A 22,038-nucleotide genomic window follows, 5' to 3' on the forward strand; every position below is an offset into this window, starting at 1 on the left:
GTGTCAAGCTCTGGCACAAGCCCTTGTCAATATTGTAGACCTGAAATCCCAAGACAGCACAAGAATTCCTGCTACACAGCAAGATAGAGACTCTATTACTTGTCGGAAATGAAAATACCCAGAAATGTAAGAAAATGGTGGTATTTTTCAGAAGTTAAAAACTTTCACCCAATTACATTACATTACATGTTTCATTACATTTCGTTTTCAAGCAAAATATATCATGATCCCTTTATACAGATGACATTTTATTTTGTAAACAATGTACAGCTTGACCAAAAAAAAAATAATGAACTAATGATATTTCTGTTTTCTCTAAGATCTGAACGAATGCCTAAAACCAGGAGTTTGCGACAATGGAAAGTGTGTGAACACAATGGGAAGTTACAAATGTGACTGTCTTGAGGGTTTCAATGCGAGTGCTACTGAGACAGAATGCATTGGTAAGTACTGCCTCAAACCGAACTGCAGGGATTTATATGTATCCTGAATTACTGACCCTATAGCAGAGTGTTAAGAGCTTTCATTTTGTGAAACTTTATCAGCTAAGACTCGAAATGACTCCTATAAACATGGTATAGTTAGAAACTCTCCAGTGACCGCTGATCATTCATTTTCTCTACTAATATTAACAGCTAAATCGTCAGATATACAGGTGGAAACAAAAAATTCTACTTTCATCTGACAATTCAGCATTGCCGTTTTGCTGGTGTTCAGGTGCCTTCAAAGGCACCCGATAAAATGTTTCCATCCTGTCCGAGAAAACAGATATCAAAGACTTTTGCCGGCATCAGTGGCCTCATCTCCCACCATAAACGCACTGAAAATCATAAGATATTACCGAGCAAACGCTTATGTTCCACAGAAATTTCCATATTTGACTATTACATTACAAACACCAATCGTTTCTTCTAAATTGTCCTCATGACAGATACACTGCATCATTTTTGAAAGCCTGGAACCCACATTAGCACAAAGAACAGATAATTCTGCGTCACACGCTAGACCACAGGAACACAGACGTCTTGAACCATTGAAAACATTAGTACCTCTCATAATGGCAGTACAGCAAAGAAGTTTTCTAAACAGATGTATTGAAGTTTGTGATAGATTAACAACATACGCCTTTTTCAGATCCTTGTTCAATAAGATCTGCTCTTTATTTGTAGACAACAGGCTGGGCTATTGCTTTACTGAAGTGTTACATACCATGTGCCAGATCGGATCTTCCAACAAGAATTCAGTCACCAAGTCCGAATGCTGTTGCAACTCTGGCAGAGGCTGGGGTATAAATTGTGAGATTTGCCCCTTCCAAGGCACAGTTCAGTTTAAGAAGCTTTGTCCTTATGGTAAAGGATTCACCACTGGTGGAGAAGGTATGTTTACTATATACATGGAAGGACAAAAAAGAAAGGCATATATAAATAAATATTATCAGTTCTAGAAGGAGTTTGATTGAAAATATATATATATTCAACATGCAAGGAATATGGTAATACTTCTCAAACTACTTGGGGTTTTGTAGAAACATGAGCAAAGTTTGCTCCAGTCCAGTATCTTAACACTAAACCAGTCAGTAGAAAACGTTTACTGGTCTGGTGCATGTAGAACGATGAAAGCAAACATCTGATTACTAAGCATTACTGCCTTGGACATATAGGAATATGCCTACTCAAAGTATAATCCCTACATATATAGTGACAGTAATATACTTTATGCAAGCAGATATCTGAATGCTTTGCAAAGTCATTAATGGGATGCAGGGCTTTAACTGTGAAGTGTGTTTGGAAACCTACAGATTAAGTAAATAGCATACTGTAGAGTATAAACAGATTCTGTAAATATTGTCAACAAAATGAAAAAGCGTTCAAAAACATGTGCATCATGAATGAGCAGGAATCCCCATTGCAGGTACATCACATTTACCTATATTAGACTACGCAAATGTATGTTCCGTTTACAGGGACTGGCAACCCAAGTATCGCTATGAAACCCCCTTCTGTCCAACAGCAGCAAACTCACTAAATCTCTTATTCACAGAGGGCATGCTCTGGAAAGGTCAGACTGGAATCAGTTTCCACTTCTAATCCCCATTTTGGCCAAACAACACTAAAAATAAACTTCCTTGACTGAAAGTTTAATTGGAAAACCGACTCCACACATAGAATCTTTCAGTATGAAATATCTGCAATAAAAATCCCTGATTATCATAAAATAACTGATCAAGTTGGCTTTTCAATTGGAAACATGCAAAGTTAAACCAGAAACTCCCTCTAGAAGGAAATATGTCCTTGTGATCCAATTACAAAGTTTGCCTGCTGGAGAGAATTCCAGTTTATTCCATTGCTGTGTATTTACATGCAGCCCTCCAGGTGTTTGAAGTACAGCTCCTGGTCTTCAGCTTCACTATTGACTCACAAGGGGCCCAGGTTCAGTTGCTCTGGGACACTGACTAGGAATGTGGAAGGCATAATCTGCACCTTTTTAATTTCCAGAATGTAGTTTGACACATAAGCACCATCAGTCACAGTGGGTCACAAAAACAGGAGCAGGTTAATTATACATTAAATAGCATTGGTTATTTTATCATTGAATTTCTTAAATAAGACTTTTTTGCCTGCAAAATATGGAATATTTATGTTGTGACTGCTATTTACAGATATTGATGAGTGTCAAGTGCTTCATGGCATCTGCCAGAATGGACAATGCGTTAATGAGAGAGGGACGTATCGGTGTGAGTGCAATCCTGGTTATGTACCCGATATGACTGGCACGTCTTGCATAGGTAGGCTGGTTTTGTTAAGAGTTTTCTTACCATATGTTTATTACATAAATTCTCCCTTGCTTACTGTATATAGGACAATAGGAATTTCATGTTTGTGGCATTCCGGTTCCCTTAGCATGTGAAGTTTGCTTGTCTTTCCTTGTCAGCTCTGCTGTAGTTTTGCTCTACATCACGGGGCAAATTCATTAAAGGGCATATTTTCGCCAGCGACCACTTCGCCACACTCCCTGACACTTTGCCAAGCGCAAATTTGTCACCACTACGCTAATTCATTAAAATGCAAAGTTGCGTCTCAGCAGCCAAATGCTGGTGAATTTTCACTAGCGTTACTTCGGCTGGGCGAGCATTTCATATCGAATTTTCGCTAGCTTTCATTTCTGCCTTCGCTAGCACTCTTACTCTTAATTTGAATAGGGTGAGTACCTAAAAGTCGTATGGACGTCTTTAATAGTAATGTTGGTGCAAATGTTTTAAGTGGCAACTTTTTAAAACATGTCCAATGAGCCATAATAAAGACAGAAGAGATCCTCTAATGCCCTAGACATAAGGCCACTATGTGGCATGCCCCTCAGATTAGTTTTAAAAAATTGTTCACACATAAATCTTTAATAGTTTGGACTTTTGAAGGCAATCCTGCTTTAAAAAAAGAAAAGTCACCAGCATTTTTTACAACTTTAATGTATTTCCGGCATACAGGATATGATGTCACTGACATAAGATTGAGGAAGATGTAGCTTTGTTTTATCAGTTTGCCTGGTCTGAGGTGGCAAAGTAAACTCTGGCGAAAGAGGTAACGTTTAGTAAAATTTGCATCTTGGTGAATTTGTGGAGTAACGACTGTTCTCCAGAGTGAAAAGTCGTCCGGCAATAGGGTGCGAATGAACGCTAGAGACAGTCTCATTTGCTAGTGAATTGTCCTCTACGCCTGTTAGTGAATTGGTGATGTCCCTGCGGATGGGATTTCTGGCGAATTGTCGCTAGCGACGGCCACTTTGCCCTTTAGTGAATCATATTTTTCCACTCTGAATTGCTAACATATTATATATTAACATATATTTCTCTGAGTGGATTGTGGATTATCATGATCCTTTCCCTATTGTTATTGCAGATCTGGATGAGTGCAGACAGTCACCCAAACCTTGCAACTTTATATGTAAAAACACAGAGGGGAGTTTCCAGTGTTCTTGCCCAAGAGGATACATTCTGCAGGAGGATGGAAGAAGCTGCAAAGGTGGAACATGAATTCAGATGTACAAAACCCTTTATCAGAAGGAACTTTAAAGAATAGTTATTTTTTATTCACAAGTGAAATAGTTGCTATATTATATAACACAATACATATACAGTAATAGCACTATGTATTTTATACTTTTGCTCCAGCAGAATTTGTGCCAGGAGACCAAAGGTGTGGCACATATACGTGCCCCTAGTATGACCATATTCTTTGTATCATTCAGAACACACAAGTCTGGAGTGAGCCAGGTATGCAAGGTTCTAGCCCTGTTTTTACTGCCTGCTTAAGGGGGCTCCCTTGCACTTTTCAGTGATGCAAAACTTGTACTGGAATCTTTCATCTGGTTCAGGGTGCAGAGTTCCAATGGCAGTACTGGAATTGCTAGATATAAATGCTTTGTGCGCATAGCTCTTCCTAAATGAGCCATTCCACTGGATCACAAAAAAAGATTTAAGAGCAGTTAAGACAAATAATATTATTGTATCAGTAGTTTGATTTCAGATACTTTTCTATATATTTCTTATTTTACATTATATGTTTTACAGACCTTGATGAATGTGCAATGAAGCAACATAACTGCCAGTTTATTTGTGTTAACACCATCGGAGGATTCACATGTAAATGTCCCCCTGGTTTCACACAGCATCACACAGCATGCATTGGTAAGCATGTTACTGTATGCTACTATCTATCTATCTATCTATCTATCTATCTATCTATCTATCTATATATATATTCTGTATAACATCATTATCAGGATTGGAGTATGTTTAATAGGCCAATCGAGAACACATTAACGTTAACTTAAAGGTGAAGTGCAGCTTTATAAAAACCAGCCCCTTAGGCTCCATTGTATAAAAAAACAGCAAGAAGAATATTTTTATGGTTTCTGCTGGATCCAGGGAAATGGTTCCATGTTTTAGTTCTATTTCATAAAATGTAAATATTTTCCCTTGCTCCAGTCATGATATTTTAAATCTGCAGCATCTAAGGCTGTCACATTATTTCTTGCTAGAAATATAAATCAAATTCTTTTGTGACAAGCATTTCCATTACTTTTGTCAGACAACAACGAGTGTGCTTCAGATGTTAGCCTATGTGGAGCTAAAGGTATCTGCCAGAATTCCCCAGGGAGCTATTCTTGTGACTGCCAGCGTGGATTTAGTCTGGATCAGAGTGGAGCTTCTTGTGAAGGTACAGTGTGTGTGTGTGTGTACAGTAATATATTTATTTTCATTCCAGGCTTTCTGTTTGGCTCCTTGTTTGCATGTGGTACAGCCCCTGCTAGTAATAGTTGAAAGAGGAAAGAAGAGCTAAACCATAGCATTTTCTCCATTTGAATCTGAACAGGATCTTTTGAGTTTTCAAATGCAGAATTGCACTGTTTTAATATTATTCAATTGTTCTGTCCCCCTTGGTGTCCGTATAAGTGCATTCCTGCATCGCTAATACCTTTAGCCAAAGTCTTTATAGCATCTGATCATGCAGGTTTAAAAAGAATCTCAGTGCTTCTTTGCAACCCAGTGCAAACTGGGGGTTACATTTATTTAATAAACAAGATTTTTCATTGTTACAGTGGCCTCAACTCCCAGTCAGGTTGCTTAACCCTTGAATAAGCAACAACTCATTTGGTCAGAGTATATTTCAGAAAAAAATTGAAATTTTCGGATTTTGATAACCCCTATAATATGCAATCACAGTCTAAAAAATTGAAAGCTTGTTCATGGCCTATAGCTTAGAAAATATGGCCAAAAACTGCACCAGAAGAAGGAGCCATGTGGTCTGAAACATGTAGTGCTATGCATCTTTGAGTACATTCACTAAGAAATTGAATACATCTGCTCTCCAGTGAATCTTCATTATTTAGAAAATATGGCCTAGTTTATATCTATATCTATATATTTCTGTAAAATCTGAAGCTGGATAAGTCTTAATATTACATTTTTAGATGTGGATGAGTGTGAAGGAAGTCATCGTTGTCAACACGGATGCCAGAACATAGTTGGAGGGTATAGATGTGGCTGCCCACAAGGATATCTTCAACATTACCAGTGGAATCAGTGTGTGGGTGAGTGACATTGCACAAAAAGCAGTTGGGGTTTACAGCTAAGTCTTTGGCTATGGTGCCAGTGTGGGTACAGATTGCCCAAAGCATATCCAGCTATTGCTCATGGGGTTCCAACTTAAGTGATGCATTTGCTTCTGTAAGAAACAGACTGTGCATGAAATATACAGTGACAGCAGGCTTTAGATTAGAACTAAAGCTTAACAGAGAAATAGGCTAAAAATATACAGTACATTACGTTCTGAACTTCTGTACCAGCCCAAGGCAAACACAGCCACTTAGCAGTAAAGAACTGACTCTATGAATGTACCCCAGTAGCTCCCCATCTTCTTTTTATTGATTTAAAGCATATGTTCTGTGGTGCAGCAGTTACCTGAGCTTAGGGACCAACTCACACTATACAAAAAGTCAAAATACGACTAGTTGTTAATTTATTGCGATTCTCATTACATGGCAGCTGAGGCCAGTGCAATTTGCATCAGAATTTAATAATCAGCCCTGTCAGACCAGTGTTTATGAAACGAGAACCTAATTTTTTGCTTGATGATTTGTGACGACCACTAAGCTTAGCTTCTTGACAGCTGCCAAGAACACACTGAGCATGTGCAGTGTCGCTGACACTCCTATAAAAAGATGGTGACCCCTTGTGCACAACTTTGAAAGTCTGAATAATTACAGTTAAAAAGATGCTGAAACTTTAAGCAGGTTAAGTTTGTCCAGTGAATAAAATACAGCATATCTAACCGTTTTTTAGGGTTTTAGTTTTACTATAATAAAGCATTATAACTGAACTTGTTGCACGTGGACACAAGTCACTACAGTACAATGAAAAACAATAACCTACTCCATAATTAGTTATTTGCATTGGTTTTAGCAGAAGGTCTCATAATTCTAGATCAGAAAATACTGATCATGGTGAATGAAGATCTCAGTTATATCTTTTACTAATAAGCACATTACTTGTTAGTGGGATTAAAACTGCCTAGCTAAGCAAAGTGTCATGTAAAAATACACTTATTGGATGTGAAATAATTGGGTGTCTACTAATTTAGATGGTTTGGCTTATAACAAACTATCCTTACATTCATTCATTCCATTCACCCTGATTACTATGAGATCATTTAGTTACTTTCCATTAAAAAGAGGAGGACTTTTTCATGATGACATGATGGCACGTTACACCATTTAGTTTGGTATCATTTTTGTTTTTCAATATCAGGACAAATCCCAACTCTGCATCCTTATTTCAACTCTTTAGCCAAAAAAAATCATCAGAAGCACAAAATCAATAATGAATTAAACCAGTTTTTCTATACTAACAAGTCATGCTATATCACCCTTTATAAAGGGCTTTGCCATGTTCATCACTACCCTGATAATAGTTGTTGAAGTGTAACAACTTCCTGGATCTCTTCTCCTTTTCACATTGATAGTTCTATGATGTTAGACACAGCACTATGAGGAGGAGAACACACTTTTCATTTAAACTTCTACAGCCACTTTGATTTGTATTTAATAGAAATGCCACTGCTATATGAGATTTTGGAGGGGGAAAGGGGCTGTTTACACCTCCACTCACACATATCCACTCCGTCTATCTATTTATTTCATTATAAAATGCTATAAGTCCCAGTAAATCATCAATGATGTTTTCACACAGATGAGAACGAATGTATGAGTGCCCATATCTGTGGAGGAGCCTCCTGCCACAATACTCTTGGAAGCTTCAAGTGCATGTGTCCTACAGGATTTCAGTTTGAGCAGTTTGCTGGAGCTTGCCAAGATGTCAATGAATGCAGTTCTTCTCAAGCACCTTGCAGTTTTGGCTGTTCTAACACAGAAGGTGGCTACGTGTGTGGGTGTCCATCTGGATACTTCCGAATAGGACAAGGGTAAGACATATTTTGACAACTGCATGTAAAGTACATTTTCTAAATTAAGGCTGTTGAGATGCAGCATGCAATTTATACTTCCTGCTGCTGTTGTTATCATGGACTTTAATAAAGAAAAAAGGGCAGATCTACCTGAAAGAGAAGCAAAATGTTTGATTTACATAGGGTTAAATGTAAGACTTCAACTTTTTGGCATAAATATGTTGTTGCCTTGCATTCAACTGTATTTCCTTCACATTCTGTATGATTGACCAGGGCTCTCAGGCTGCAATGTTTTTTTAAATATTGTCTGTCTCTGTTACTTATATTAATATTTGCCTTGTCAGATTTTATCTTGCTTTGTTTTCACTAGCATTATTATCTTAGCTACCACCTTCCTTTTAACCTTTCATAGCTCTCCTGTAAGTGTTATAATCTCTTATCAAGGAGAGTTATGGCCTTCATGCGGCTAGTATTGGAAGTCTGCAGGCAGTGCATTAGTTGGAAAACCATAAAGTATGCCCATCTCTGATCATTATCAGTGCACGGTAAGATTCTAGTAGGACCAAAAAATAAAATCCAGTTGGCCAAGAACAACATTGCATGTGGTTGAGGTTGACCAATCCTCATTCATGGAGGGCTGAAGTTTTTCTAGTACATAGAGCACAGTTGTACTAGTGTTGCACTCCTGTTTATTTTGCAACAAATTCATATTGTGTAATGCATTGGATATTGTCATTAGTTTAATAAGATGTTTGATTTATCATAACTGGTTCTTTTTGAGTGTGTAAAAATGTAGAATATAATATTTATTATTTTCATTTGCTTCTCAGTCACTGTGTAACAGGAGCAGGAATAAGTAGAGCTCAGGATATGGCTGTCAGTGGCGAAATAGATGACAACTCCCTGTCACCTGAAGCGTGCTATGACTGTAAAATAAATGGCTATCCTAAGAGAGGAAGGAAAAGAAGGAGCACTAATGAGACAGGCATAAATGACGAAGAGGTAAAATATTTGTATACACATGAATTATAGTCACAAGAAAAACTGGCACTCAGGTAACAAGTAACCACAGTGCCACTGAATACACACCACACTTGAAGGGTTATAGCTACGTAAAAAGATGTATTCTATGGCTAGATCGCATCTTGAAAAAGGCTGAGAGTGCAACCGTATGCACTGGGCTAAACAATACCTCTCTTTAGGCATCAATAAGCCCTGCAAGTACCGTGTATTTTGGAAATTGGTTTTAAAGACATTTGTAAATGTAACTGCAACTTGGGGGCAGATTTATCAAAGGTCAAATATCGAAGTTATGTGAATTTTTTTTAACTGTAATAAATTTAAATTTACTCACAACTCGAATGGGAGGTTATGTATGAAAAAACTCAAACCTCTAATATTCAATCGCATAGGAACAACCTGAAAATTAGAATCGAATATGAATCGAGTTTTCCCTCTGAAAAAAAACTTGAATGTCAGGAAGGCTTTTAACATCTTCAAATGGTTCAACAAACCTCTGCTATTGACTTGTACATGAACTCGGCAGGTTTTAGGTGTGAATATTAGAATTAGAACTGTTGCCAGGGTCGAGGTGAGTTTTGACCAAAAAGAAATTTGAAATATCGAATTTACCATTCGAAACTTAATAAATCTGCCTCTTAATGTAGTGATTATTTATACCTTTCTGTCCTTTGTTTCTGACACATGAGCCAACGTAGCAAAACCCAGTTGACCTCCAGATGGCTTCTGTAATGTTGTTTCAGGAGTCAGAACTCAAGACGCAGAGATGTATACAGTCAAACAGTTGTTGCTTTCAATAGAAATTAAATATTTGAATAAGTTAAATCCAGTGAAAATTGAAAATTAACCTGTTGTCTAGAATTTTATTTTTTTCATTATACCAATACTTGTTTCTGGGTGGAGCCAGCCCTTTAAGAAAATCTTTTTTCTTGGTATATATTTTTCAGGAACAACTTGAACCTCCAGTTAGTCTTGCAAGTTGGGATATCGAAAAACCATTAATCCTATCTTTCAACATATCTCACGTAAACAACAAAGACCGTATTTTAGAGCTCACCCCTGCCCTAACTACGTTAACGAACCACAACAGATATTTAATAGACTCTGGAAACGAAGATGGACTCTTCAGAATAAATCAAAAAGATGGTGTAAGTTACTTACACCTGTCAAAGAAGAAGCCAGTGCCTGGTTCTTACTCCCTACAGATCAACAGTGTTCCTCTGTACAAGGAGAAAGAGCTTATCCAACTTGAAGATAAACACGACAGAGACTACCTCAGTGGGGAACTGGGCGACATTCTTCAAATGAAAATTACAATCTTACTCCATTAATTTCCCAGTCGAAGAAGAACCAAATGAAAGCACAGATGGATAGGTTGCCATGAATGTTACCCTCGCTGATTTGCCAAAGCATAGGTACAAATGTTTTTTCTATTTTTTTAAAGAGCACTTTTTTTTTTCATCTGTCGAAATATGCAAGTTACAGGATCAGACTCCCAGCTCAATACAACCACTTACTCCGGCCTCTTGAAAAATCTGAATATAAAATCTGGGGACTTTTATTTAGTGCTGAAACATTTGAGAATGCCAGCACGGGGACTCAAATTGATTCTCTCGATGGATATCTCTAGTTTAGACGTGAAAATTTGCTTTGAGGCCAACAGCTCAATCTTTATCACACATTATTTGTTTTGGTGCTAAAAACTTTTTGAAGTTTTTCTTCCTTTTCATAAATGCACTGTAATATTTACACAAATCAAAAGCCAACAGTTACTCTGTGTAAACATTTACAAGTCAACCAAAGTTAGCTCTAGTTTATCTCAGTTATCTTTATGTCATGTAGATGACGTTTGTATACTGTAATCATGCTTTTATTTATCCTCAAAGCATCTGTAAAGTAGATGGTGACCTGTCAGTCAGGGGTTTTTTTTTTCCTTTTTAACGGTGCTTGTAAACGACCAACTACTTTTTAAATGTATACACAAACCTAGTGGTGCAACTTGTGTGACTAGGTAATGCACTGAGGTCAGGTGACCATACATGATTGACAGATGATCAGTGCCGTCTTACAATATGACATTACATTGCACATGAAGAGTACCCAAAGGCGTTTGAACAAAGGGCTCAATGTCATAAAAGTTACAACAAATCAGTCTTTTAATATTGCATTTTAGTACTTGACCAAGCCAAGGTTACACCCTGCTTTTTTAAACTGTATAACACTTTCCGTTAATGTATGTTTAGTTCATTCATCGATGGATAGAGGAAAATCAAGACAATATGCTTTCTTGTGATGTCCTGTGGTACTCAGTTTTGCCTAGCCGAAAACACACAAAAAAAAAAGTCTTTCATATTTGTGAAAAAGAGAAAAATGTACAAAATAAATCAGCAAGCAGTTGCTGTGACTCTTACCAGTAGGAATGTATGAAGGAAAGTCTACTTTGTGTGGATGGTAATGTAGTAATGCTGTACATGCACACTGTAAATTGTTCTGTATGGTATTGTAAAGACTGCACACATATAGTATTTCTGATGAGCCATACAGAGTAATGTTATTATATTGAACAAAACTATAAGCTTTGCACTAAGAAAGGTATATCCATGGAATAACTTTAAATAAAAGGGTTAAAAATAAACCTCACCAGCTATACTATTGACACTTGTACTTTCAGCTCTTTCCCATGTATGTGTTGTATATAACCGTTCCATGGTGGTTTAGAATGGTATCAGAAAATACCAGGCAATACTACTGCAATAACCAGGCAATAATACTACTGTGCACCTTCATCAAAATGAAGGTGCACAAACCAACTCTTTGCTTTCGGTTTTCTTCTTCTTAATAAAGCTCATTGCAGTGGAGCCAATTTCTTAAGGGTATACTATAAAACATATGTGTCAACCTATATCTTTTCTTTGCAGGGTGATACCATATAAGACATTGTCCAGTTTAATAGCCATATGTTTGTTCAAAATGAACGTAAGTGGTTAATATAAAACTAGTTTTAGGTGCTTCTGGTTTCTTTAAGCTTTTCTTAAAATCAGTGAGTTATACTGGCATTCACACTGTCCAGTTATGCAGCTATATCGCTGCTTAACAAATATTTTCTATGGTTCCGGGGCCCATGCTGCGTATTAAAGGACCAGTAACATCAAACATTTTTTCAAAAAAAATCGTTAGTATACATCGAGAAATAAACACCAACACAAATTAAACTTTTAAATTGCAAAGCCTTTATTAAAAAATAACTTACTGAAACTCCACTTCCGCTCTTCTTGAGAAAAGGCGACACGGCGACCATCCATTCTGCAGCAGTTGATTCCTCCACTCCTCCCTTGCTATCTCTCCTGGCTGCTCTGCTGGCAAGATTGGGGCAGCACTTTTAAGCGATGCACATGTTGTATCGTCCAGCCGACATCACCATTGCCTGACAGTTGCTTCCCACTTCCCTGCATTGCTCCTCCGTCTCTCCCTGATGTGTTTTCTTCCCGCACCCCCAGCCCCCACACTGCGCTGCCCGGTATCCCTCCTCCTGTGCTGCACAGCAACTCGGACACCGAATCCAATTTTTACCAGGAGATTGAAGGGAGCTGGTCGTTCTCCAAGGGTAATCCGGGTGCTGTGCCTTGAACCTGTAGCAGGGAGAGAGAGTCCACCAAATCACACCGTAGGATGTGCACTTTACAGACTTCCTGAATGCTCAATGAATTTCAATGAAGCCTTATTTCACTTTATGTAAAGTTGTACACCTAAATGAACATAAAGTGCTGTGTGACTTGGTGGTATACAGGAATAGAATCTCTCAGTGACATGCTTCAGATGCAGTGAATGTAATAATTATTCATAGACTGCAAAATACACAGTAACCCTAGTTCTGATAAATGGATTTTACTGTTGTCAAAGTTGTAAATGGCAGTTTTCAGGAGTGTAAGGGTTAGAAATGGCTAAGCATTTATTTAAAATATGTTTGCTTTACTTTAAATCACTGTAGTTGAATAAATATATATTAAAAGATATATTGGCAATTCCAGTAGGCGCACAGACAAAGCAAACATATGACTGCACATTCAGGAAAAGATCAAGTCAAATTAAGGTTTCATTGTATAATGTTTTTGTCCGCAAAAGGGACCTTCAGTAGCAACAAAGAAGTAGGTATGACCACTTATATATATAATACAAGGGTTTTTTAACTGCCCTGAGGGCTCAAGTGCTGGGCTCACTTATAGAGCATTGCACTGCTGGGGTTGGTGGTCTCTGCCATGATTGCCACCGTATTGTAAATGGCCCCTATTATAATATATATTATACATAGACAAACACAAAAAATATAAATAGTATATCTTGTATGTCCTTCCTCACCCTTTTGCAACCCCAACCCACCCACTTGCAACCCGAATAGGGACTTGACAGGTGGGAGATTTAAACATGTCAGGGTCTTCTGCCAGCCCAGTCTCAAGTGCAGACGTAAAGGGAAAAACATTTGGCAACTCAGGTCTTTTGACTTAAGAATGTATTGAGCTAAACAGCCCTGTACCACGCCCTGTAACAGTAATGATCCTTACATTAAAGGGGACCCGTCACCCAAAAAAATTATTCAAAATCCTATTTTATCAGATTAGTCAAGGAAAATGAACTTTAATTACGCTATATAAATTATTTGAATCTTGTTTCCTTCAGTCTGGGATTTCAAAATTATAGCAAGCAGGCAGCAGCCATTTTGTGGACACTGTTATTAAGACAAGCCTTGCATCATCTCAGAATTTTGTTTGTGCACCAGAATGGGGGACCTGATGTCCATCTCCATGCCCTGGCCACACAGTTATATGGTAAAGAGAACAGGGGGAATGTGTGGAGAGCAGTGACCTCTAGGAAGTGCTGAATTGAAAGTGAAAGTGATTGTCTACCCCGCCTCTATGCCATGGGCATAGAGGAGGGGCAGACAATATTTGATTGACAGCTGAGATTTTTAAATGAGCTTACAACAGCTATGAATGCTTAAATAGAAAATAGAAATTGGATTTCATGTTTAATTTGAAAAGGACTTTTATAATACAGATTTTTGTGTCTGGGTGACAGGTCCACTTTAAGGGGTCATTTACTACAACTTAACTTTTTCTCACTGGTTGGCAAAAAAAAAAAAAAAAACAACCAAATTCCCAAACCCCAATCCCCTTTATTTAATAAAAAAAAAGTTCTTTGAAAAATTCATGGAGAAAAAAAGTTCTCAGTCCGAGAATTTAACACAATTGGAACTGAAAACTCAACTTTATCGAGTTGCCGCCTGAAAATTTGATTATCGGATTATCAAATGAAAACATCCTGAAACTCCTGAGAATCTTAAAGGAAAAAAACATGTTCCAAAGGTTAAAGGGACCAGCTGCCATTGACTTTTACATGATTTCGACAGGTTTTACTTGTAGTTTTTTCTGATTCTAATTTTTAGCAGTTTCAGAGCATAATAAATGTTGAAAAATGCAAATTTTTTTCCCCTCTAAATATTCAGATAATTTGTCCTTTAAAACTTGACCAGAGAATATCGAGCTTTAATAAATATTCCCCTAAAGTTGTCTGCAGGAAGTCCCCATGTGATCCTGCTTGTCAACTTCTGACACTCCACATACTCAGTGTGCTCTGGGCTGCTGTTGAGAATCTAAGGTTAGGGGTCATTGGAGATCTTCAGCACATTAGCAGAACAATTATAGGACTGATAACCGATCAATTCACAGCCCGTAATTCGAGGATGGGGATGAGGACATCATTGCCAGCCCTGGGCTGGTACAAAAGCCTAGTTATTTTTTAAAAAGGGAAAGTGGGGGATTATTGAAAGGCTGCCAGTGATTTAACCCCACATAGGGCTCTTCACCAGGGCAATGAAAGTAATGGCAACTAGATACCACATATGATATTCATCCATGCACACTTGCCCAACGTGACACTTGCTTCTTGGGTGCATACAGATATTGGACAAAAAATAGTTAGATGCACAATCACTTATGGGCTTATTCAATAACTTAGAGTGAAGGATTTGAAGGTAAAAAACTTTGAATTTCAAAGTTTTTTTTGGGCTACTTCGACCATCGAATGGGCTACTTCGACCTTCGACTTCGAATCGAAGGATTCGAACTAAAAATCGTTCGACTATTCGACCATTCGATAGTCGAAGAAGTACTGTCTCTTTAAAAAAAACTTCGACCCCCTAGTTCGCCATCTAAAAGCTACCGAAGTCAATGTTAGCCTATGGGGAAGGTCCCCATAGGCTTGGCTAACTTTTTTTGATCGAAGGATATTCCTTCGATCGTTGGATTAAAATCCTTCTAATCGTTCGGTTCGAAGGATTTTATCGTTCGATCGAAGGAATTATCCTTCGATCGTTCGATCGAACTATCTGCGCTAAATCCTTCGACTTCGATTTTTAATTCCTAGTCGAATATCGAGGGTTAATTAACCCTTGATATTCGACCCATAGTGAATCGGCCCCTTAGTGTCCACTAACCTCACCATCATTTTTATGGGATGGTCGGATCACACTAAAATTGGACGTTAGGAAGAGAAAAATCTTAACGTCTATGGCCACCTTTAAATTGGAGTCAGGTCCACTTTCATAAAATGTCCAATATTTTTTAACTTTTTTAAAGTTTTCAAAGGTTTTCTCAATGTCACAAACAATGCTCTCTCATTAAAAAAGGCATGCAAAACAGCAAAAAAAAAAAGTTCAAAGCTTACAATTAATTCCCATGAACTCATCCAAGTCTGTGTGCAGTTTAAACTAGGGAAGCATGTGCAATGGAATGGGCCAGCGCCAGAAATTTCATCATCTGAAACTAAGCTGCAGTTTTATAGACTACAGACAACAGTGGAAAGTGGAGCTCATCAGCAGTCTCAAGAATGTGACTTATTTCCCAGATTAGTCAGCACTGTGCCCAAACCCTCTTTAGAGGAACAAAAATGCACGCCCATATGTAAAAGGTTAGCTTTGTTTGTTTTCACTTGGTGCATAGTGCAGTTTGATGAGAATCCAGTCCCTTGTGGTCTAAGAAACAAAGTATCATATGAACATATATTGCTAAAATAACGATAAAAGGTTTAACCCATTTATGTTGCCAATATCAGCCAATGGCAAAGGTCACTGTAACAATGTGGTGTAACACTGTGTGTGTTGCCCCACATTATGATTGTACAAAGTCAGCGAGCACTCCAAGTCCACACAGAAAGTTTAAAATCAGGAATTTATTTCAACAGGTTAAAAGCAAAGCACCTGACGCGTTTCGTATCCACGATACGTAGTCATAGCCACATGCCTATCCACTATCGTGGATACGAAACGCGTCAGGTGTTTTGCTTTTAACCTGTTGAAATAAATTCCTGATTTTAAACTTTCTGTGTGGACTTGGAGTGCTCGCCGACTTTGTACAATTGCAACTCACCTTAAGCTACGGGCTCGGGGCGATGCACCCGGCCACCCTCTTCATTTGGTGAGTACGTTTTTCCCCTGCTTGAATTTCCTCAGCAAGTCAGCAGCAACAGCTGACCCAGGAGTTGGACCCGGGGTTCATACACACTCGGGTCACTGTGTTCAATGGGTGAGCAGACATTTAGTCTCGGGATGGACTGCTTATATATATTTAATAAGTCATTTTTGCAATTGGCAAAGTCCCTACTATACTTCAGCGATAATCCCTTGACGAGTGAAATATATATTTTTGACGAGCTGAATTTAGCAAAACCTATCTTTCTCTTTGCCCCACATTATGATATATACAGTTACATTTGTGCACCCTCTAAAGAACTATTATGGTTGAGGATATGGAGGCCATGTGTATAGGGTATAAAACAGGGCATTACATTTTCCATCATGAAGGGAATACAATCCCCTATTATGACATAAATCTACTTGAACTCTCCAATCTGCTCAGTAAATGTAAAAAGTACATTTATTGGACAAGATCTCTTAATTACCACTCGCTAGCGACATTTTGTCAGAAATTCCATCCGCAGGGACATTGCCAATTCAATCCACACATAGAGGACTATTCGCTAGTGAAGAGACCGTCGCCAGTGTTCGTTCGCCAGGCGATTTTTCGCTCTGGTGAACGGTCGTTACTCCACAGATTCATAAAAGTGTGAATTTGACTGAACTTTACCTCTTTTGCTAGTGTTTCCTTCGCCACATCAGACCAGGTGAACTGCTAAAATGAAGCTACTTCTTCCTCAATGTTGTGTTACTTCCATCATATCCTGTATGCCGGAAATGCATTCAAGTTGTAAAAAACGCAGGTGACTTTTTTAAAGCGGGATTGCCTACAAAAGTCTTAACTATTGAACTTTTTTTGTGTTAACATTTTTTCACAGACATTTGAGGGGCATGGAACATTCATTTTAGAGTGGGCTCATGTGTAGGGCATTACTTGATCTCTTTTGTCTTTATTCAGATTCCTTGGACATTTGTAATAAAAAGTGGCCACTTCAAGCATTTGCACCAACGTGTCTAATTAAGATGTCCATACGACTTTCATGTACTCGCCCTATTCAAAGTGACATAAGTGTAAGAGGACTAATGAAGTTTCGCTGGGCAGAAGCACTCCCTCATATAATTTTGCTTTGAAACACTCGCACTGCCATAGTAACTAGAGATGTCGCGAACTGTTCGCCGGCGAACTTGTTCGCGCGAACATCGGGTGTTCGCGCTCGCCGGAAGTTCGCGAACGTCGCGCGACGTTCGCCATTTTGGGTTCGCCATTGTTGGCGCTTTTTTTTGCCCTCTCACCCCAGACCAGCAGGTACATGGCAGCCAATCAGGAAGCTCTCCCCTGGACCACTCCCCTTCCCTATAAAAACCGAAGCCCTGCAGCGTTTTTTCACTCTGCCTGTGTGTGCTGAAGAGATAGTGTAGGGAGAGAGCTGCTGCCTGTTAGTGATTTCAGGGACAGTTGAAAGTTTGCTGGCTAGTAATCGTTTTGATACTGCTCTGTTATTGTAGGGACAGAAGTCTGCAGGGGTTTGAGGGACATTTAAGCTTAGGTAGCTTTGCTGGCTAGTAATCTACCTTCTACTGCAGTGCTCTGTATGTAGCTGCAGTGGGCAGCTGTCCTGCTTCAGATCTCATCTGCTGACTGCTGCAATAACAGTAGTCCTTGTAAGGACTGCTTTTATTTATTTTTTTGTTGTTTTACTACTACTACTACTACTACTACTACTACTACTACTACTACTATAAGAGCCCAGTGCTATTAGTCTAGCAGTGTTGGGGAGTGGGACTGGTGTCCCTGAAATCACTAACAGCTCTCCCCCTACACTATCTCTTCCAAGCACACACAGGCAGATTTTTCAGATACATTTTTGCCCTTGATCCCCCTCTGGCATGCCACTGTCCAGGTCGTTGCACCCTTTAAACAACTTTAAAATCATTTTTCTGGCCAGAAATGTCTTTTCTAGATGTTAAAGTTCGCCTTCCCATTGAAGTCTATGGGGTTCGCGAACCGTTCGCGAACCGCTCGCATTTTTGCGCAAGTTCGCGAATATGTTCGCGAACTTTTTTTCCGACGTTCGCTACATCCCTAATAGTAACACTAGCGAAAGGTCGCCAGCGTTTGGCACCAAGAACTAAGCATTTTAGTGAATTAGCCTAGTGGTAACTAATTTTTGCTCCATATTGTTCAATTCATTTTCAACAAGGCTGAAAATCTTGAATGTTTTAATAAACTGGGAAAGTAAGTAGAGACAATGCCCACTGACGTGTATAAAAAATCTGCCAGCTTTTATTTGCAGTTTTTTAATTTATCTGAGGTTCCAAAAAAGAGTGTTTTAGCATTTGCACATTTCTTGAATCAAGAAAATACGCTAATTAATTTCTGATGACGGTCACCCCTCTCATTAGAGAAGCTTGCCTGTTACTTTTTTTTTTTCAAATTTCAAGTTTTTGAATGAAACGTGACAGGAAACTCAAATTGAAAAAATCGGAGATAGCCTTTTTCTCGTATGCGAAAAAAAGATATGGTTTCGAATTTTAATATATTTGCTCCCAAGTTTGTGAAAGACAAAAGGCAAAACACAAAAGGCACCATAAAGGGAGATATTGCATTCCAATATGTTCAATAAATGCAAGGTTATGCACTTCGGCGAAAATAATCTAAATGCAAGTTATACACTAAATGGCAGTGTGTTGGGAGTTTCCTTAAATGAGAAGGATCTAGGGGTCTTTGTAGATAACACGTTGTCTAATTCTGGGCAGTGTCATTCTGTGGCTAATAAAGTTCTGTCTTGCATAAAAAAGGGCATTAACTCAAGGGATGAAAAAAGGGCATTAACTCAAGGGATGAAAAAAGGGCATTAACTCAAGGGATGGTGAGGCCTCATCTGGAGTATGCAGTGCAGTTTTGGGCTCCAGTCTTTAAGAGGGATATAAATGAGCTGGAGAGAGTGCAGAGACTAAGTGCAACTAAATTGGTTAGAGGGATGGAAGACTTAAATCATCATGGTAGAATGTAAAGGTTTGGTTTGTTTTCTGGAAAAAAGGGGCTTTCCGCGTACCAGAGGCCACCCCTTTAGACTAGAAGAAAAGAACTTTCATTTGAAGCAACGTAGGGGGTTCTTCACAGTCAGGACAGTGAGGTTGTGGAATGCACTGCCGGCTGATGTTGTGATGGCTGATTCAGTTAATGCCTTTAAGAGTGGCTTGGATGATTTTTTGGACAGACATAATATCAAAGGCTATTGTGATACTAAACTCTATAGTTAGTATAGGTATGGGTATATAGAATTTAATTAAAAGTAGGGATGGGTGTATGTATGGATGCTGGGTTTTCATTTGGAGGGGTTGAACTTGATGGACTTTGTCTTTTTTCAACCCATTTTAACTATGTTATTATCTGTCCCTACCCTTTCTTCTCATTCCCATATCAATCCTTAATATTTTCAGTAACTAAAAAATGAACTTCTTACACTTTTCCAGCAGTTCCATTACAAGAACATAACCTCTAGACCCTTCCCACATCATCTACACTAACGGATTTAATAATTCACTTCTTTAGTCTCTGTTATCAGGAACTTCCCCTGCCAAGCCTAATGATACACCTACATATCTACTTTATCACTTTATTTGTCTTCGTTTATCTCGAGGATTATATCAACTTTCACTTCCTTGTGTTATCTTTAATAGTCATTTTTAAAACATGAATTAAAGGGGAAAAGTGCAGAGAGAAGCATGAAGAGGAAGCAGACATTTTAAAAAAAATAACATAAATTGGCAGAATATTGAATTACCTACAAATAAACATTTACCGCTTACTTAATCTGCAGTAACTGGTTTTCATTCTCATCACTCGACAGGGGCTATACTCATAATGTGAGAAGGCGACTTATTCATAACTATCTCAGCTTCACCGCTCATTTTTAGAAGGAACAAAACATGTAGCAAAGTTATTTACAGAGCAGCCCAGTATCTTTTTTTCTTTATCTCTCAATGTCATGTTTCCAGGACACCAGGGAAAGAGAGACATCAACCACTTTGTATCAACTCAACTGAGGTGCTGAGACTTGCTAAAGACCAGTAAATCCAAGGCCTTATCTTCTATATGGTTGGGCTGTTCTTGTATGTATCAGACTAGCTTTGTTAGAATAACCAATTATTCGACTCTGGGACCAACAATTCTCTCTTACCATAAACATTTGGTCTTATAGTCTCTACTGTTTCCCATCGACATCTCATACATTAGTTCATTATAAGTCCCATGAGCATACTGTATATTTATATTATGCCTACAAAACTCACATTGATCTTTCCTCTTAAAAATCTTCTTATTTCACTCATGAAATTATAACTGATAACTGCTTTTATGCTGTTCCTTTCTGACTACTCACTCATAAACTATGTTTTTTCCAGTAGTCTAATATAACGTCAAGCTAGTTTGTGACATTTCTGGGGGGTGGGGGTGTAACTAATATTTGTTTGCTTGTCCAACAGAGTTTTTACTCACCAGGTTGTCACTGGGGAACTAAAACTTCATTATACAATCATAATCCGACCTAGACCCATATCCAAAGTTCTGGTTTATTGCAATACCCGACTGTCCTCGTCAATGTTCTCCTCAAAGCAAGATCAGAAAATCCTGGTATTGAGGTAATAAATGCTCATTCAGTTGCCTTCAATGATCTGCAATTTTTCTCTTGCTTTCTTCATTCACCTCCCTGACTGCCAGGTACAAGTCTACACTCTGGAACTCCTTTCCCTGTCTCATCATGTTTTCTACAGCCTACAAATTTATCAAAGTTACCTAAACATCCATATGCTAGTTGCCCAATAATCCCACTTATTTCAGAAGCCTCGCTGCATATTTCTGAACATCCTCAGAATTATATCCTACTAAGCATTGGATGATAAATGAAAATAAGAAAGGATTAGTGCAGCAGGGCCAGGTAGTAGAATGGACCTACATGTCCGAGGTTAAAAAAAAAAAAAGTCATTCATATAATTCATATTTTAATGGGTGTTCAAAGGAAGCCAGCAGAACAAGGCATTAAGTGGTGTAAACTATTTCAGCAAAAGTGTATATACTCCAAATGCCATAAATACGACATGTCTTGAATCATTTGTTTTTTTTAACAGTGACAAACGTTGGAAGCAGCACCTGCTGAAACCCACAGCTAATCCCAGTTTAAAGAGCAGTCAGTGACATGCTGGAAAGGAAGCAGTTTGGGTCCTGTGCCTTCTGCAACGTCACACTTGTATCATGTTCTTTCATTCAACACCCCAGGCCACTTCATTCATTGGAAAGCAGGAATCATGGAATAATGCGAGTCCCTTACGCCTCTACTCATAATTCAATTCCTGCTCTATTACTAATGGCACATTCAACAGATCCATTGGAAAGGTTATGGAATTATTTTAAATATACATTTACAAAATGATGCATACAATATATTTTGGATTTGATTATTGTCCTTTAATTATCCTTATCTATGACTCAGGAGAAAATGTGGGCGGTAAGAGAAATTCTAGGGCTATTTCACAAGCCAACCACAGAGGTCATTTTTGGTCAGTCATGTCATGTGATCTATATTAACTCAA

General features: G+C 38.4%; 1 protein-coding gene across 1 annotated transcript in view; it reads left to right on the forward strand.

The window, feature by feature from the left end:
* The window catches only part of fbn1.S (fibrillin 1 S homeolog), a 118,771-nt gene extending 107,139 nt beyond the window's left edge, over positions 1-11,632 (forward strand). The window contains exons 57-66 of the mRNA XM_018255422.2: positions 321-443; positions 1,170-1,376; positions 2,660-2,785; positions 3,894-4,016; positions 4,565-4,681; positions 5,085-5,213; positions 5,968-6,087; positions 7,745-7,976; positions 8,789-8,960; positions 9,926-11,632. Coding sequence (XP_018110911.1) covers positions 321-443; positions 1,170-1,376; positions 2,660-2,785; positions 3,894-4,016; positions 4,565-4,681; positions 5,085-5,213; positions 5,968-6,087; positions 7,745-7,976; positions 8,789-8,960; positions 9,926-10,309 — 1,733 coding nt within the window. The 3' untranslated portion in view covers positions 10,310-11,632. The remainder of the gene's footprint in view (positions 1-320; positions 444-1,169; positions 1,377-2,659; positions 2,786-3,893; positions 4,017-4,564; positions 4,682-5,084; positions 5,214-5,967; positions 6,088-7,744; positions 7,977-8,788; positions 8,961-9,925) is intronic.
* Positions 11,633-22,038: the final 10,406 nt, after the last annotated feature.

The sequence above is a fragment of the Xenopus laevis genome, chromosome 3S (genome assembly GCF_017654675.1).
Source record: "Xenopus laevis strain J_2021 chromosome 3S, Xenopus_laevis_v10.1, whole genome shotgun sequence".
Classification (NCBI taxonomy): Eukaryota; Metazoa; Chordata; class Amphibia; order Anura; family Pipidae; genus Xenopus; species Xenopus laevis.